Source organism: Mesoplodon mirus, assembly GCF_964341445.2.
Source record: "Mesoplodon mirus genome assembly, chromosome: 8".
In the NCBI taxonomy this organism is placed as follows: Eukaryota; Metazoa; Chordata; class Mammalia; order Artiodactyla; family Ziphiidae; genus Mesoplodon; species Mesoplodon mirus.
Window position 1 is genome coordinate 3,325,601 of NC_138984.1, and position 18,399 is coordinate 3,343,999.

The 18,399-nt window shown below is 55.2% G+C and overlaps 1 protein-coding gene across 5 annotated transcripts in view; it reads right to left on the bottom strand.

The window, feature by feature from the left end:
* Window positions 1-2,971: 2,971 nt before the first annotated feature.
* The window catches only part of MLPH (melanophilin), a 46,754-nt gene continuing 31,326 nt past the window's right edge, over window positions 2,972-18,399 (bottom strand). For 2 of the 5 annotated variants that reach the window (XM_082631075.1, XM_082631076.1), the window contains exons 10-16: window positions 14,923-15,153; window positions 14,534-14,689; window positions 12,686-12,778; window positions 11,737-11,814; window positions 10,060-10,117; window positions 9,481-9,581; window positions 2,972-7,977 (exon numbers count right to left, since the gene is read on the bottom strand). In XM_082631075.1, coding sequence (XP_082487201.1) covers window positions 7,933-7,977; window positions 9,481-9,581; window positions 10,060-10,117; window positions 11,737-11,814; window positions 12,686-12,778; window positions 14,534-14,689; window positions 14,923-15,153 — 762 coding nt within the window. In that variant the 3' untranslated portion in view covers window positions 2,972-7,932. The remainder of the gene's footprint in view (window positions 7,978-9,480; window positions 9,582-10,059; window positions 10,118-11,736; window positions 11,815-12,685; window positions 12,779-14,533; window positions 14,690-14,922; window positions 15,154-18,399) is intronic. The other 3 variants (XM_082631077.1, XM_082631078.1, XM_082631079.1) reach the window with 3 other exon arrangements.

The window sequence follows — 18,399 nt, forward strand, 5'->3', positions numbered from 1 at the left end:
AGCATGCTGAAAGATTACTTGGCTGCAGCCAGCAAGCTGAACGCAGAATGCCTGGTTGGCAGAGGCCAAGCACTAAGATTCGTAGCGCTCCTTCAGCGACGGGTTATGAGGCCCCCAGCAAAGCAGCTTCTTCCTCACGGTGCTGCTGAGAAGTGAAAGTCCTTGGAACTTTCTGAAATGAAGGTTTGGTATAAAATTGTGGAATTGTAGCTCTTTGACTCATGGCTGGCTTGAAGTTGATGAGACCAGGGAGGTGACCTGTGAAATCACACTCTTCCCTAAGGACTTGCAGGAGACTGGGCGTCCTCTGGCGACCTGGGTGCTGGATGCTAGGTTATCTGAACAGAACGGTTTGTGCTGCCCATGCACAGCCCACCTTTAACCATGAAAGGTCTTTGGTAGATTCCTGCATTCAACTCCTCGTCATGCTTTTTTCTCTTTTCCACATTAAGGAGATGGACAGAGAAAAAGACTCTGGAGAAGTATTTTAACTACTGTTTAAATAGTGTCTCTCATGTCCACCCGGGGTCACAGTGAAGCCACTGGCTTCTCTTGCTCCCTGGTTGGAAGCAGGGGTATGACTCTCTGTACACCAGGGCCACTGGTCCCTGACCTGTGTTCCGCTCCCAGGAGAAATGTCTCTGGAATGGCCATCCGGTAGAAAAAGGAACTCTGGAGAATTCTCTCAAACAGTGGAATTTATAAAGACTATTGGGAATTAGATGAAAAATCCCCTCTTATTAGATGCCCTGGGAGCCAGAAACACAGCTGCCAGTGTGGCTTCTGTGTCTCCTGGAAATACAGGGGTGCCTGACACCCAGCAAAGCATTTTGAAGTTGAACCTTGTTTGTTTTTTTTTTTTTTTTTTTTGCAGTACGTGGGCCTCTCACTGTTGCGGCCTCTCCCGTTGCGGAGCACAGGCTCCGGATGTGCAGGCTCAGCGGCCATGGCTCACGGGCCCAGCCGCTCCGCGGCATGTGGGATCCTTTCGGACCAGGGCACGAACCCGTGTCCCCTGCATTGGCAGGCGGACTCTCAACCACTGTGCCACCAGGGAAGCCCCCCCCTTTTTTTTAATTGCAGTATAATTGATTTACAATATTGTGTTAGTTTTAGGGGTACAGTAAAGTGATTCAGATATACACACACACGCACATATATATATCTTTTCCATTATAGGTTATTACAAAATATTGAATATAGTTCCCTGTGCTATGCAGTAGGTTCTTGTTTTTTTATCTATTTTATATATAGTAGTATATATCTGTTAATCACATACTCCTAATTTATTCCTTGCCCCCTTTCCCCTTTGGTAATCAGAACATTGTTTTCTATGTCTTTGAGTCTGTTTCTGTTTTGTAAATAAGTTCATTTGTATCATTTTTTTCTAGATTCCACATGGTATTTGTTTTTCTCTGTCTGGCTTACTTCACTTAGTATGATAATCTCTAGGTCCACCCATGTTGCTGAGAATGATATTATTTCATTCTTTTTATGACTAATATTCATATATATATATGTGTATATATATATATATATATATATATATATATATATATATATATACCACATCTTCTTTATCTATTCATCTGTCAATGGACATTTAGGCTGATTCCATGTCTTGGCTATTGTAAATAGTGCTGCTGTGAACATAGGGGTGCATGTATCTTTTCGAATTAGAGTTTTCATCTTGTCTGGATATATGCCCAGTAGTGGGATTGCTAGGTCATATGGTAGCTCTATTTTTAGTTTTTTAAGAAACCTCCTGACTGTTCCCCATAGTGGCTGTACCAGTTTACATTCCCAACAGTGCAGGAGGGTTCCCTTTTCTCCACACCCTCTCTAGCATTTATTGTTTGTAGGTTTTTTTGTTTGTTTGTTTTGTTTTTTTTTGCAGTACACGGGCCTCTCACTGTTGTGGCCTCTCCTGTTACAGAGCACAGGCTCAGCGGCCATGGCTCATGGGCCTAGCCGCTCCGTGGCATGTGGGATCTTCCCGGACCGGGGCACGAACCCGTGTCCCCTGCATCGGCAGGCAGACTCTCAACCACTGCACCACCAGGGAAGCCCTGTTTGTAGGTTTTTTGATGATGGTCATTCTGACTGGTGTAAGGTGATACCTCAATGTAGTTTTGATTTTCATTTCTCTAATAATTAGTGATGCTTAGCATCTTTTCATGTGCCTGTTGGCCACCTGTATGTCTTCTTTGGAGAAATGTCTATTTAAGTCTCCTGCAGATTTTTGGATTGGGCTGTGAGCCTTGGCTTTGAGTGAGAGATTGGATAGCAAGTCAGGAAGTGTCCTGCTCAGAGAGGACAGGAGACTCTTCGTCATGTCAGCTCTTGGGGACACGGGCTTGGCTCTGTCCCTGTGCCTGTTTGACTCCAAAGGAAGCCCCCTCCCTCGTCTCGGGGATGAGCCTTGGGGCTGTGTCTGGGCCGAGCCAACCGCGTCACCCATGGCAAAGCCAGCGGAACGTGGGCAGCTTGGGAGCCCTTTGAAATTACAGCCTCCCTCGCTCTGCCTGCTGAACTCCGGTCCTGCTCTGCCTTAGACTGTCCATGTGCCATCACTGTGTCAGTGTCATTGTCCTCATGTCTGCCATCTCTTGGAAGACAGGGGTGGAGCCAGGCCACCGCCTATCCTTAGGCCCACATCCATCTGTGCTGCACAGCAGGAGCTCTAGGGATCCCCATCCACGTGGGTTCTGGCCAGAGACCCCTCGGTCCCCAGAGAAGCTGGCGCCAGCAGGGGTCCAAGGTGTGCCCGGAACTTTCCACCTGAACTTTCCCCTGCGCCTTTCAATCCTTGGTCCTTTGCATATGAATGTTTACATACGTTACATATCACTTAAATTCTAGTCTTTATATTATCTTAGTTTTTCATTTACTCTTGTAATAGCATCCATGAACAAACACCACCCCTTGTCTGCTCTCACCCCAAACCCTGTAGCTTTTACACAGGGGCCAAAAAGACACAACCACCAACCCCGAGAGAGCCTGGATTAGGGCTGAAGAGCTGGGGTGGTGGGTTAAGTGTCCTCTCAAGAGTCTGCCGGGGCTGGGGGCGGTGAGGCTGTTGTGAGGAGGGTCCCCGCGGACTGAGGGAGAGCACACCAGTCACGTGACGACGTCCTGGGGAAGGCACTGGGGATGGGGGGAAATCTGCAATTTATTGGACACCCTCACATGGCAGAAAAAGCATCCCCTTTGGTGTTCCTGTAGTCCTGAGTCTGAATCTGCCTTCGCGCTACTAGCTTGGGCAAGTCTTATGACCTTTGTGGAATTTCTATTTTTTCACTCAGAAGACAAGCTAATGGCACCTACCTTGCAGGGCTGTTGTGTGGATTAGAGATCGTGACCCCTTTAGTGGCTTGGGGTCTGAATATGTCACGTCTCTAGTTTTTTTTATTAGTCTTTTATGTGCTCACCATTCCTTGTCATCAGGATCCCTCCCACATCCCAGAAAAAAACAAGAGCTCTGGGGCTCCCTCAGCCTCAAAAGTTCAACCCTGTTTCCAAAGGCCAGGGGGGAGGGGTGCACGGCTGTGGCTGTTGCCACCAAGGTCCCTGCTGGGAACCTGCCGTCTGGTGGCGGCGTGTCCCTTGCTGGGGTGGTGCCCAGGCTGCTGCGGATGCCACAGGTGCAGGACCGCCTTGACCTTGGGCTCGCATTACCGCTCAGTGAGGTCACGGGCCTGGCTCTTGATCCTGAAGCATTTCCACTGCGTCCGGGCGCTGGGCCCCGGGTGTCCGGTCACGGCCACTCACTGCCCGGGCACAGACCTCCTCCCCACCTCCTTCCCTAAACTGGCACTACTGGAGGTTTCCTTGCACAGAGTGGGTCCTCTGGCCTTGAGTGGGGTGGTGAGCACCACTCCCGCTACTGGGAGAGGGAAGGAAAGAACTCGAGGGAAATTTCCACGAGGGCTGGGGGACAAGGGGAGGCAGGCAATGCCACCGGGATGGAACGGGGGAGGGCGGGTGTCCGTGTCCCCCAGCTCTCAGGGGTGAGGTGTGAGTGTGGCCAGGCTGCAGGCAGAGTCCCACGGTCTCTGTGGAGGCTGAGCTCTGAGGGGCAGGGGGCCGATCCTGTTTGCTCCATACTCTCTTTTGGGGGCTCTGGAAAGGGGTTCCACTGACTGGTTTCTGTAAACAAAAGATTTCCTAGTGTGACAACGGTGGGTTAAACGTTGGCTCCCAAAACTTACATCGCCATCCCAACTCCTGGAACCTGAGAATGTGACCTTACTTGGAACAGGGGCTTTGCTCAGGTAACTGGGGTAAAGATCTTGAGAGGAGGGGATTGTCCTGGACAATCCAGCTGGGCCCTAGATCCAATGACAAGTGTCCTTGTGAGAGAAAGGCAGAGGGGGGAGACGACACAGAGAAGACATACAGATGAGGAGACGACACAGAGAAGACAGACAGACGAGGAGACGACACAGAGAAGACAGACAGACGAGGAGACGACACAGAGAAGACAGACAGACGAGGAGACGACACCGAGAAGACAGACAGATGAGGAGACGACACAGAGAAGACAGACAGACGAGGAGACGACACCAAGAAGAAGAACATGTGGAGGTAGGTGGGGGTTGGAGGGATGCGGCCACAAGCCTCGGACCACTGGAGCCCCCAGAACCTGGAAGAGGCAAAGGACAGTTTCTCCTAGAGCTTCTGGAAGGAGTGCGGCCCTGCACACACCTTGATTTTGGACTTCTGGCCCCTGTGAGAGAACACATTTCTACTGTTTTAAGCAGCCCAGGTCGTAGTAATCTGTTCAAGCAGCCGCAGGGCCCATCGAGGTCAGGCTGTGGGCGGTGCCCGACTCCAAGACACAGCGGACCCGGTTTTTGCCAAGATGGTGAGTTAATGTGAGGTGCCGGCTCCTTTCACCGAACAAAATCTGCAGAAACTACTGAGTAAGAGAACAAACAATCCTAGGCTTTGAGAAGGGCCCTCAGGGAGGCCGAGAGCCACTTGGGATGGAAGGTTTGGGGCAGTGTTGGCAGCAGCTGGGGTGGAGGGAGACTGGGGTGAAGATAAAGGAGACAAACATCGTCTGGTCCTTCCACGCTGCTCAGCACCGCCTGGGGACGATCCTTGCCAACCCTCGCGAGCCCAAGGTCAAGGCGGTCCTGCACCTGTGGGGGCCGCAGCCTGGACCAGGGGTCAGCACAGATTTTCCATAAAGAGCCAGACAGGAAATATTCGGGTTTGTAGCACAAAAGCAACCACAGACACAAGGAAACATATGGACCTGGCCAGACTTGCTGACCTGGCCTGGACCGCTGGAGTGGGCGGCCTCGGGAGGGAGCAAGGGCAGAGCAGCTTTGGAGAAAAGAGAAGGGCTGCCCTGCCCTGCCTGGACATCGTCGCTCCAAACCCGCAGGACTGTGGACCCCAGGCTGGGGAGCTGTCTCCTCTCAAGGTTCCCAGGGGCTCAAAGGAGAAGGCAAAGGGGGCCAGCGGTGGGGTTCACGGCGACCATCCTGATGCCCTGCGCTGCCCAGGCATGGCTGACAGAGCAGCCAGTACTCCCAGGGAACACGAGTCCTCAAGTCAAAACGATGGTCTCAAGAGAGCAATAACACACTGGACCACTCGTAACACTGGAAACAAAAGCACAGCATCCACGCAACACCACAGGGTGGTAAGACAAGCACGACGAGGGTACTGAGGTGACGGGGGTACGAGGCACGTGAAGCCAGATCTGACATCCTGGAAATAACCGAGTGGACATTTGGCATAAAAATATACCCCAAATAAGGGACACAGCCGCTGACGGAACGGAAGGGTTGGGGCATATGCAGAAGTCAGAGTGGCCAGCTCTTCCTGAAAGAATGTGAGGTTAAAGAGAGGGTAAAGCCTTGGCCGGAGCCCCTGGGAGGACGGAGTTGACCTGAGTAGATGCAGCAGGGTTTGTGGGTAAGATCGGGGTTCAGTAGGATGGGCTGACTTTGAGATGCCAGAGGAAGAGGCCGCTGGTCTGTGGTGGGGACCTCGGGGGGTCTGGGCTGCAATCCAGCCACAGGTGCCTAAAGCCGTGGGACCTGATGGGGATTGGAAAGGAGATTCGATATCAAGGGGCTGAGAGGGGCTGAGGAACCAGCGCAGGAGCTGGGAGAATTCACATCCCCGGCACCCTGGCCGCTGCCCACAAGATGGGTGCAGGTCCCTGGGCCATGCACACCGTCCGGGGCCTCTGCGGTGCTGCCGAGAGAATGAAAGAGTGAGTGTAGCCCTGACCCTAATCGGAGACCCCAGCGAGAGGCCTTCTGGAGGAGGGACGAATGTGCTTCCAGGTTGGAAGCTCTCTGAACTCAAGTTAGCAACGGAGCTAAGTGGCCACTAAGGTTCCGGGGCACAAGGCCTCACGTGCCTGTTACATCACACCCAGGGCAGTGCTGCAGGCCAGCCAGGACTGCTTCTTTCTTGACGCTAGGAGTTCACACTGACTTGAGTTTACTCTGTGAATAAGGAGGGGTGTGCGGAAGCAAGGATCGATCCTCTTTTGCTTCCTGGAATCTTTTAACCATTTTCAGCTTTGAATTAGGAGCTGACTACTTCAAGCAGCTTTCATTCTGCGAAGGAGTTTCAGAGCCATCTTTTCTGCAAATCCCAGCACGACCTGAAGCCTAGTCATTCAGATCAACTCAGACGCTGATTCTGAAAAGCACGCTGGAGCTGCCATGGGCCAGCCCGTCGATGACACGGTCTCTGCGGTGACTGTGATGCCATAGGCTCAGTGGAAACGCGAATGGAGCTCGTGATGCAGAATCTGTAAACCCTGGGTGGGGCTGTGTCCACAGTCAGTCTTAGTATCAAAGGCTCTTGGGCATCATTTATTCACCTCTTCTTTCAGTTACCACAGAACACAAACACCAAACCACTTGAGAGAGCGAAGTTAAAGCTGACCCAAAGTCACTTTGGAAAGTACCAGAGGATCACAGGGGAGGCGGCCTCATGCTCGGGGCTCTGTTTCCTCCTCTGCAAAATGCGCTGAGGATTCAGTAAACCGGTCCCTCTGAAGCACACAGCCGTGCCCAGGGAGGGGAGACCGGGTTACTGTGCTCAAGGCAGCTGTGGAGGGGGTCCCAGCGGGCTCCCCTTCAAGCTGGATGAGCCACACAAGACACCCAGACGTGTCCCAGACTGCCAGAATGTCTGAGGTGGAGCAGGACTTGGAGATCCTCTGCGGACCGACGGCAAGTGGCCTCCTGGATTCCACCGCAGTGAGTGGCAGTGCCAGGCTGGGCCCCGCCCGTCCAGACTCCGCCAGTGCCTCCCGGCAGGTGGTCTGCACCTGCACCCAGGCTTTGAGCAAATGCTCACTGGCTGCCGCTGGCATGCTCTGTCCTCGACCACGGTGTCCTTTCTCCCAGCCTGTGAAGCACACGCTGGGAACCTGCAGACTAGGTGTGTTTGTGTGAGGAGATGCAGGGGTCTATCCCTCCCTCTTATTCAGACGGACATGAGCTCAGTGACTCGTCCTGACGTCCCGTCGCACCCACACACCTGCCCTGGCTCCGACAGACACAGTCAGGAGTACACAGATGGCTGGTGCTGTCGCTGAGTCACCCCTTTTCCGTTCTGGTCATGAAAGCAGCATAAGAAAGCCAGCAGTGAAAGGGGTAAAAGATCACTGAGCAAGAGCTTCTTTGTGTCCTTCAGAAAGCTTAAACCACATTGCCCTAAAGGAAAGACGCGTCAGCTTAGATGTTTCTCACGGATCAGAGCAGGTGGGCAGGGGCGGCCTTGGAGGTCATCAGAGAACGTGGGTGGAGAGCTGACGGTCTGAGAACCGCTGTCAGCTCACGGATGGGGCTTCTTCTCGTTCCTGCACTGGGCTGCGTGCACTGGGAAACGCGGGGCAGGCGGAGGGACACGAAGGCCGAGGTGGAGGACCACTCTGTTGCTCTGTCCTGTTCAGACCAACCTCTCCTTTACGGGCTGGTGGGTCATCACGGGTTTCTGTGAACACACATGGACACGTCAGCATGCACAGGGGGGTACGCACACAGATACACGGGCGAGAGCACACGCACACTCATGCAGGCATGGGCACGGAAATACACGGGCGAGCACAGAGGAACATATAAACACACAGGTGTGCACACAGGTAGACACGCACTCAGTTATATGACTGGGTGTACATAAAAACACACACGGGCACGTACACAGACACACACACACGGGAGAGCACACAGCTGCACACATGGGCTTGCTGGTCAGAAGGCATCAGTCAAGCCCCTGTCGGGTTTTTTTTATTCAATCTCTTTCTGCCTGTTTCCCCAGCTATGGGTCAATGACACCGGCCCTCATCAAATGGGCTGTAAAGACGGGAAGTATGTGACAGTCTAAAGCTCTGAAACACGGAAGGTGCGTTCTAATTTGAAAGCATGTAGACTTTCAAGCCCCCGCTGGAGATTTCTTATCGCCCGCCATCAGCCCCTGGGGATGGCCACGCTCTGGCCATGGTCCAGGTGGCCTCTTCCGGGCACAGGTGGGGCCTGGCACCTGAGCCAGGTCGTCTGGGGCGGCCTAACGCTGGCTGTATCGGACACGTGTGCCCCATCTCCCTGTCTGCCGACACAAGGCTCGCACACAATCATCAGCAATGAGTCCTGTGAGATACTTTGAAATCTCGTTTAAAAATGGAGTTTGTGGAAAGAACAGAGCGGTCGCTCCATCTTCCTGGACAGCGAAGCCATCGACTCCGACTCCCGTAACCGGTATGAAGTCAGAATGACTGCTGGGTGGTCGCAGCCAGCGGGTGAGATGTGAGTGTGGACAGCTGTGGGGATGGGGGTGTTTGGACCCTGATGTTGGCCACTGAGACCTCATGCCCACCCCTGGGACGTGGGCATGACTCTGGGGTCCCTAGAGGTCAGCTGTCTCTCGCCGTTGCAGCCCTGTGTCTGTGAAGTGCCGTGGGCGCTCCAGGCAGCTGACACGCCCATCAGAAAAGCTGGTGCTTTCACCAGGCTCTCGTGCGGCTGGAAACACCAAGGACCGTGGTGCCAGAGAAGGGTCTGCAAGGTGCACTTCTGTAGGCATCAAGGCCATGACCCCGCTGGTCCAGCCTGATGTTCCCTGGGCTTTGGGAGGAACCTCAAGCTCTTTCTGCAGAGAGCCCTTTCCCACGGAAGTCGGGGGACAGCCTTGACCCCGGCACCTGCACAGGTGGTTCAGCTGAATGACCTTTACAGCGCTGGGTGGGCAGGTGGGGCTGTGCGGGGAGTCCTCACTGCCTCATGCGCTGTCCCCGTCCCCAAGCCCAGAGCCCCCCAGGGCCAGGCGACCCCATCACTGGTACACTGTGTACCTTTAAGAAATGTTTCGATTTTCCTTTAGACCTTTTGCTGATTTTACTATGCCTGTTAGTGTACCCCAATTCTTTCCTTTGAAAACTTAATATCAACGTGTCAGCCTGAGAGAATTTTAAAGCCGCCTCAGTGAAAAGAGAAAACTTACCGCAAAGCTGTGGTTGGCGGTTCCCTTCCTGCCATTGGGGTTTCTCTGTGTCAGGGATCCGCGGGACACGGATTTCCGATCGAAGGAGTCATCATCTTTGTCTTTAAGGAAAACAGGAGGGGGGTTGCTTATTAATCACAGACTTACCCCGAACAAGTGTCTTTGCTTCCTAAGAAATTTTAAAAGGAGCATAAAAACAAATGTGCCGTCCAGGACGAAGCTGATGTCCTCGTCACCGCCAAGACATCAAGGCAGGCTGATTACGTCCTGTGCTCTAGAAGGTGGGGAGCTGTGCACCATTATTAGGACGATTTATATCGCAGGACAAGGAAACCACCGCTGCCACCACCATCAACACCGTTATGTGCTTCAGGCAGCAAATTCCAGGTATCCAGACACCACGGCACTGCAACGGTCCCTGAGGGTGGCCAGAGGGCACTGGAGTGTCCTTCGGGCATCAGTGGCATGACATGCCGGGTCCCACGGGTTACGTAGAAATATGGGGCCCCGAATGGTCATTTTCACACCCCTGAGCTCACCTCCCAGGCCTGGGGGACGAGTGAAGCAGGTGACTCTTACCGTGACTTCTGGGGTAATTACTGAGCTTTCTCCTCACAAGGTAGGGTGCAGCCGCCACCTGGAAGAAAGAAGCCGTCTCTGGGCGTCAGTACCTTGCTGTAATTGTTAGGGACACCGGGGAGCTAGGTTTGGATTTCTCATCATTCCTGCAGATTCGGATTCATCGGGGCAACTCTCTTCTGTTCCTGGGCAAAATTTGAACTTCTAACAATATTAAAATGCACATTATCGATAAATTAAGCAACAAATGCTGGAATATAAAAGAGCTGCTTAGCTTTCGGAGAACTGCAACTTTGGGTGGGTACAGTGGAAAAAGCACGAATTTCAGCCCCACAGACAGGTTCAAATTCTACCGCTCCCCCTTACCCCCATGACAAGGATGAGCTACATATTCTCTGTGAACTGTCTCATCTGGAAAATGGGCCAGCAGACCCTTTACAGGATATTGGAAGATTAACTGTACCTAATATATTCTCAGTGCCCCATGGCGGCTGGGCCCCCCACCTTTCTTTCCCTCCCCCTTTCCTGTTGCTCACCTCTCTACTCTGGGCTAATTCATTCGTTGTTTTGCCTCTTCAGGGGGAAGCGAGAGCAAAACGGCCCGACTCTCTGCAAGTCCTGCCAATGCCTGGACCCCTGGGATTCAGCCTGGCTGGTTTTGTGGGCTGTACCAGGAGGCTGGCTGCAGACGCCTTCAGGCTGGGCTTCCCAGGACAGGTCAGGGAAGACCACAGCCCCAAGAAGAGGGTCAGGGTGGGGCTGGGAGGCCTGCCTGAGACTGTCTGTCGCTGGTCTGTGTGGTCTGAATCCAGTATGTCTACCTCCCTGACCCTCAGGCTCCTCATTGGTGCAACAGGGGCGATATCCACACCTGCTTACCAGGTTTTTTGAACGTCAAATGAAAGGATGGAAAAAAAATACTGTTTTTAACTATGAAGAGCTACCCACTGCCTCTGTCACGAGAAGCACAAATGGCTAGATGTTCGTTACAGCTCACAAGGGCGTATCAGACAGCAGGCAGGACCCGGAGCAGACGCCCTGCTCTGTGGGCCCCCAGGACTGGCCCCGTCACCTGCAGCCCAGTCACACCCCTGAAACCCAGGAGCTCCTTCCTGCTCCCTCGCAGGCCGTCCCTCCCCCGGGCCCTGCAGCCCTTAACGGTGTCACCGTCTTCCTGATCAGCAGGCCGTGGGGCGTCCCACCCATACCCCACATCCAGCCTTGTGCCGTTTTGTGCACACCGGCTCCCGTGCTTCGCTCCCACGGCCAGGACCTGCAGCTCCCGGGGGAGGCCCGTCCCTGGGCCCTGGAGCCTGCTGTGCCTGTGAATGTTCGTCACCCAGGACGGGGGGGGCGTGGGGGGCAGTACATGCCCAGCACCTGGCCCCGTGATGTGCACTGTCTCCAGGGCTCTGCGTTCCTCTCAGTCACCCTGCCTGGGGTCTGCCCGCCTCCTTCCCCTCTGCCCTCTGTCCTACCCTCCCACTCCCCTGGCTGGGCTTTCCTGGAGTTTCCCCGACAAACACCCTATGGGGAGACCAGCCTGTGAGACTTGCCAGGTTCTTAAAGTCCCAGTGTTTCAGCTCCACCACCCCCGGACCTGTCATGCTTCTGGAAAAGTCGGGCCAACCGTTTACCCGCTTCCAGCCCCTCGAGCTTGGATGTAGTAACACATACCTTGACCTCATCTGAAGGGTCTGCATTCGGATCCTTAGGACTCTGGCCAAACTTCCCAACAAGCTGGGGAAGAAATATCTGGAGAACAAGGAAGGAGCCTGTGCTTATGACTGCTCGTTTGACCTCCTGCCACAGGGCGGGCGAGCAGAACACATGGATGGTGTTCTCTTTAGTACTCGGTCTGAAAGGCCGGGATGGCACGTCAATACCCACAGAGCACACACCACTCCAGGGCTCTGCGCCCAGGGCTGCTGGGTTTAGCAAATTAAAGTACAGAACGCCCAGTTGGCTTTGAACTTCAGATAAACAATGATTAAATTATTTTAGTATAAGTATGTCCCAGATATTGCACGGGGTATACTTATACTAGAAGATGACTTGTTGTGAATCTGAAATTCAGATTTGATTGGGCATCCCGGCAGCCGCATCTGGGACTCCCCTAAGAGCATTTATCATCTTCTGCCAGATTCCCTCACACTGTGATTTGTCTGGAGATTCCCGACTTGAATCGGGGAGAAGGATGTTGGTCTCAGGTCTCTGTCGTGGGCAGGTCCCCATCCTGCTACTCTGTCACACCCGCCTTGAAACGGCGCTTTTATTAAGCCCACCAACACGAGGTGTTGTTCAGCTTGCTTCCTTTGGACTTTAAAGAGTGTGTGTGTGTGTGTGTGTGTGTATGTGTGTGGACCACGTGGCTGTGTTTCCAATTCTCATGCAGGAGCTGAGGGTCCCCCCAACATAGCACTCTTTTCCATTAGAAACGACAGTAGCAAGTGAAAAGGAATCCCAGCACAGCCCACAGGTCACTGATACTAGGAACAGAGGCTGGCAGATTAAGGAGGAGGGCGGCGGCTGGCCCGGGGGCTCTCGCTGCCAGGCCCCGGGCTGCCCTGTGCTCCTGGCCAGGGCTCCAGGCACGACCCCAGGGCCCTGCGGCCCCTCCACTCACCGGGAGGTTGGATTTCTTCCGGGGCTTTGCCGAGGTCCTCACAGAGAGCCCTGCAGCCTGCAAGGCTGCAATCCTGTACTCGATATCTGAAACCTGGGGGAACCACAGACAGACAGACAGACAGATGTCACTTGGATGTCCTTTCTCAACGTCACAGGACAGGAGGAGCTGCTGCCCCTGATTCACCGATTTCATCATGCTTCCCCTAAGATGGGTGACCTGCCCAGGACCACTTCCTGGGCGCCCATTTTCATCCATCTTCCATGGCTGTCAGGAGGGTCACCCCCAGCCGGGGGAGGGGCTCCATACATTTTCTGGGGGCTCATCCATGAGGGATGGAGGGAGGGGTAGTGACAGGGGGAGAGCTGAAGGCAGAAGCTTCTGGGAACAGGAACCGGGCCCCCTTCAGGTCCGTCCAGATCCCTCCCGCAGCCCCAAACCCTTCTCATGGTCCTCGGGGCTCTCTGGAACCTGCCCTCCTCTCAGACACTCCCCTTCTCACTCCCTGGGCTCCGGCGCAGAGCTCCACTCCTGACCCCCGAACACGCCAAATTCGACACCACCTCGGGGCCTTCGCCCGGGTTGCCTTCTTGTATTATCCCTTCCTGACCACCCTTCGAGGCAGCCCCATCCGAGTGCTCCCTGGGGCCACCCTCTCCTCAGTCTCGTTGACTTGTTCTCTGTCTCCTCCCACTAAAAGCACAAGCTCCACGAACGCAGGGGCTTGGTCTGAGGTGCTCATAGCTGCATCTTTTGTGTCTACATGATGCTTGGTCTGAGGTGCTCATAGCCGCATCTTTTGTGTCTACACAATGCTTGGTCTGAGGTGCTCATAGCCGCATCTTTTGTGTCTACACAATGCTTGGTCTGAGGTGCTCATAGCCGCATCTTTTGTGTCTACACAATGCTTGGTCTGAGGTGCTCATAGCCGCATCTTTTGTGTCTACACAATGCTTGGTCTGAGGTACTCATAGCCGCATCTTTTGTGTCTACACAATTCTTGGTCTGAGGTGCTCATAGCCGCATCTTTTGTGTCTACACAATGCTTGGTCTGAGGTGCTCATAGCTGCATCTTTTGTGTCTACACAATTCTTGGTCTGAGGTGCTCATAGCTGCATCTTTTGTGTCTACAAAACGCCTGCCGTACTTGGGATCCTGACTGAGAACTGTTTGCTCCACAAGAAGGAATAAATGAACGCGAAGTTCTCAGGCTCACTTGCGCCCCCTAAGGTGCACGGCCTGGGGATGCGCCCCGTCTTCCCCGGGGACGGAAGGGCACTTGCTGAAGAGAACAGAAGCTGGAATGAATGGACAGTGGGCGCTGGGTCCCCCGCCCTCGGATGGGCAGACCTCCTCTCCCCGGGGTCACCAGGGGGAGGACAGAGCAGAGCCCAATCACCTTGACGGTCTCTGGGAGACCCTGGCTCTGCCCTTTGACCTCTGCACACCACTAACACACCCCCTACCCTAACTCAAGCCCGGGACCCAAGTTTACAGCATGACCCTCGGTCAGAGTCTGGTCCTGAGCCCCGGGGCTGTCCTAAAATCTAAGCCTGCTCCTGGAGAAGCCCTCCTCATGGGGCAGGGACGGGTAAGTGTCAGCATCTTCCTTCCGTGGCTGAAAACGCCACCTGTCTCTTGCCAACCTAAAAGGGAAAAGGGCAGGGGTGGGGCGCAGGGGGTGGCGTAGAGGGTGATTCCCACGGAAACCCCGAGAGCCTGTCCTGGAGCTGACAACGTGGGCTCCTGTGTGTGAGCCCTTCGGGGAGCTGACCACCCTTGCCAGGCCTCCAGGGCCCCCACTATCTATCTGGGGGAGCCACCTGCTCCCGGGGCCGCCGGGGCTACCTCGCTCTCTGTCCGCTGCACCTGAGAGGCCGTGGCGGCCACTCTGTCCTCCAGCTGCGACAGCTCCTCGTCCGTGGTCCTGCTGGGCTGCATGGGGTCCTGGGGGCCCCAGGGCCCTTTCTCCCGGCTGGGCGTTTGGCCTGCAGCCGTGCACACCTAGGAGAGGGAAGCGCCACATGTGACCACTAGCAGGGGAGACCGCAGGGCTCGCCCCAACACACGTCCCATCCTGAAGGTGCCCCTTTCGCTACACCCGGAGCTGCCTGGCCAGCCGGGCAGCCCGCGGTGGGGCACCGTGTGCAGCCGGGGCCAGGTGGCTTAGGCACAAGCTGTTGATCCCTGGCCCCGTCTCCAAGTGTGTTCCGCCGAGGTCGCTCAGGCAGCCTCACCTCCTGGGTGGCCCTGGGGAGGTCCTCGATGGGGGTGCTCCTGCCCTGCTCCGCCCCTTCGTCCTTGCCCTCCTCCTCGGATGAGGCCCGCTGGTCACCGGCGCGGCTGATCAAGGCCTCCAGTCTTAACTTTAGGGCCGCCTCTTCCATGTCGGCGCCTGTGGGCTTGCTGCCAGCTGGACACTGAAATGGACGAGTGGCTGATCTCAGTCGGCCGGTCACCTGGAAGCACTGAAAGCAGAAGCAGCGCTCCGGAAAGCACCCTGCCCCCAGCACCCCGGGGGCCTGGCTGGAGCTGTGGTCTCATCGACTCCCCACACGAGCTCGGCCAAGGCGCCCGTGCTGCCTGTCCTCCAGAACCAGGCCCTGAAGGGTGGGATGTTCCTGGCGATCCTAACAGCACCCAGGCCATCTGAGACGCACCATTTTTGAACTTCTCTCTGTTCCCAAACTGGGTCCCCAAGCCACTTCCTAGGGTTTAAGCATCCTTATGGCGCCAAACCAAGACCTCAACCCGGACTGTCTGCATCTGCCAGTTGAGGCTACGGGGTGCTGACAAGTCTGTTCTCTGGGTCTTTCTCGGTCCCCCCATGATAAGACGGAAGTACACGATGGCCGTGTGGCCTCAGCATCACCTGAGGGCTCGGGGGTGGGTCCTGAACTTGCATAAATGCAACGGCATTCATGTCCACTGTCCCTGGACATGGTATGTCTCTGTGTACCAGGCTCTGTGTCCATGGTCTCTCCCACCAGCCTCCTGTTGGCTTTGCAAAGGAATCATACTCCTAGACACTGGTCTGGAGCTGACTGAGAAGTGTCTACAGAGTATCTGTGACTCTTGGAAAACTACAAAGTTGTGTGAACCTCACAGTGATGTTTTCTACGACACACTGAGCAGCACCCTTTACCACTCACTCCTTCTTGAATCTAGAGCCAGCGAAGTTTGTCACCCAGGGTGAGCTTGGATAAGATTCATACAACCCAGAATATCTATTTATCTGCCTTGGCTGGTGAGAAACTCAGAGCTAAACAGTGCTCATTTCTGGAAATCTCTTCTCCAGAGTTAGCTAGGCCTCTGTTTCTTGAAACTATTTTTCAGGGTTGTATTGTTTGGTCATAATTTTCTAAGTCTCTACAAGGGGGTGGGAGTCCCTCATTGATTCTAGCTCTTACCCTAATTCTATAGGTGGGGAAAGGATGCTCAGAGCCCCTCCTTTGCCCGGCCTCACTCAGTAAGCATCAGACCAGGGCCTGGACTGCAGTAAACTCCGGCTGCTACCCGTTCCTATACTCCGGCCAGTGGTTCACTGAGCAGCTATTTGTTTTGTCTGCTTGTGGACACGAGCTTTATGTGAAGGGATTTAGTGAGTCGATTTTAAGAAGTGACCAGAGTCATGTGAAAAAACCAGAAAAATGGCCAAATTATCCCAACTGCCCTTTACAGCCAAAATAACTTGAAAGTGGGTAATGAGATTTAAAAGTTAAGGGCAGGGGCTTCCCTGGTAGCAAAGTGGTTAAGCATCCACCTGCCAATGCAGGGGACACGGGTTTGATCCCTGGCCCAGGAAGATCCCACATACCGTGGAGCCACTAAGCCAGTGCGCCACAACTACTGAGCCTGCGCTCTAGAGCCTGCAAGCCTAGAGCCCGTGACCACAACAGGAGAAGCCACCGCGATGAGAAGCCCGTGCACCACAACGAAGAGTTACCCCCGCTCTCCACAACTAGAGAAAGCCTGCGCGCAGCAACGAAGACCCAACGCAGCCAAAAAAAAAATGTTCAGGGCAATTCCATCCTACAGAGCTTGCTCAGGCCAAAAACCCTGGTGTCATCTGACCCCTCTCTTTCTCTTGTCCTGAATCCATCCCCGCTGGCTCTGCCTTCAACAGGACCCAGGGTCCACCTCCCATCACCTCTGCTGCCCTGCCTGGTTCACCCGCCACCTTGTCCTGCCTGGACAATCCACCAGCCTCTTAACTGGCCTCCCGTTTCCACAGCCTGTTCTCAGTTTGCCAGGCAGAGGGCTCCCTGGGGGTCGGCGGGGGCACGTGAGCAGGGAGGCTGGTCGCTCATTCACTCACTGGCTGCTTCTCCTTTGGCCCACAAAGCAGACGTCAGAGTGTGAGGTGACGGTTCCCCTAGGACCGCCTTCTGGGACTCTGAGATCCCCCTCCCCGTCCCTTCCTTCGGGGAGCGAGTCACCCGCTGACGCTGCTGATGGGAGGGGGGCTTCCGCACCACGACGTTACTCACAGCCCCAGTGCCCGTCGGGCCGCCTTCCGGCCCCCTCGGCCCCGGGTGCCCCTGGCAAGCAGAGGGCAGTGCTGGCCATCACTTAATTTTCTCTGTGAATGGAACCAAGCCGCCTCGCAGACGAGTGCCGAGGGCTGGAGTGAGCCGACAGGGAAGCGGCACGTTTACTGGGATGCCTTTCTACAGGCTCCCAATTTCCTGAAGACGCTCAAAAATCAAATCTCCTCAGAGGCCACAATGGGTGAGGAGAACCCCTGTGATGTTCGGAGGGTAGATTCTATTGGGTCTGATGGGAATAAATCTTCTCTCAGAGTAAATGAGGTTGGGAAACTTCAGAATCCCCTTGAGAAATGGGAACCTGAGGCCACCCCGGGCAGGAGCTGATGAGGGTGTGGGGTGGAGATTTATGAACTGCTGTCGGAAGGGGGTGTTGTTTCTACTTGGTAAATAAAAACCCCACACATAGACACACACACACACACACACATGCATGCATGTCCAACACACATGTATGCATACAAACACATATACACGTGATGGCAGCTGGCCAGCACGACAGGATACAGCTGGGGTGACCAAGGCATCTAAGTTTGAACCCCGAAAGCCCTATGTCCTGGGAACCCTTCGGTCCCTGGCAAAGAGGGGCATGGGTTGCCCTGGTGATGCTGGTGGGGGAGAGGGAGGCCGGAGGGGGATCTGGGTCAGCCTCCAGGATGGGGTGGAGGCAGCCCGGGGTCTGGGCGGCTGGGGGTGAGCCCTGGGGTCCTGCGGGCTACCAGGCCTGCATGGGGGACACCTGCCACAGACTCAGGTGAGAGGGCCTGTCCTGAAAGCATCCTGACGGGCAGAGGGCCTCTCCCAGACCTGCGCGGGGGCGCTTCAGAGTGTGCTCCCTGCCGGCCACGGGCTCTGGAGTTCCTCTCCTGAGAGCCTGGGCCTGTTTCCTCAGCTAAAACCCGGGGACTGAAACTCTGTCTCTGGGTCAGCCTGGCCCTGCCGGCCCACAGAGGGTGTCAGAGGAGGGCACCTCTGTGGGTGAAGGTGGCTGTGGCCCTGGGGGTGCGTGGCTCCCACTGCCCACCCCAGCTGCCACCAGAGCTGATCTCCAGAGCCCTCGGGCGCCGCAGGGAGGGGGCCGGGTGCTGGACCAGGGCCATGGCTCAGGCAGACTCAGGGCAGGGCCTGGGCCTGAGCATCGCTGCCCCCATGCCCACAGCTACCCGG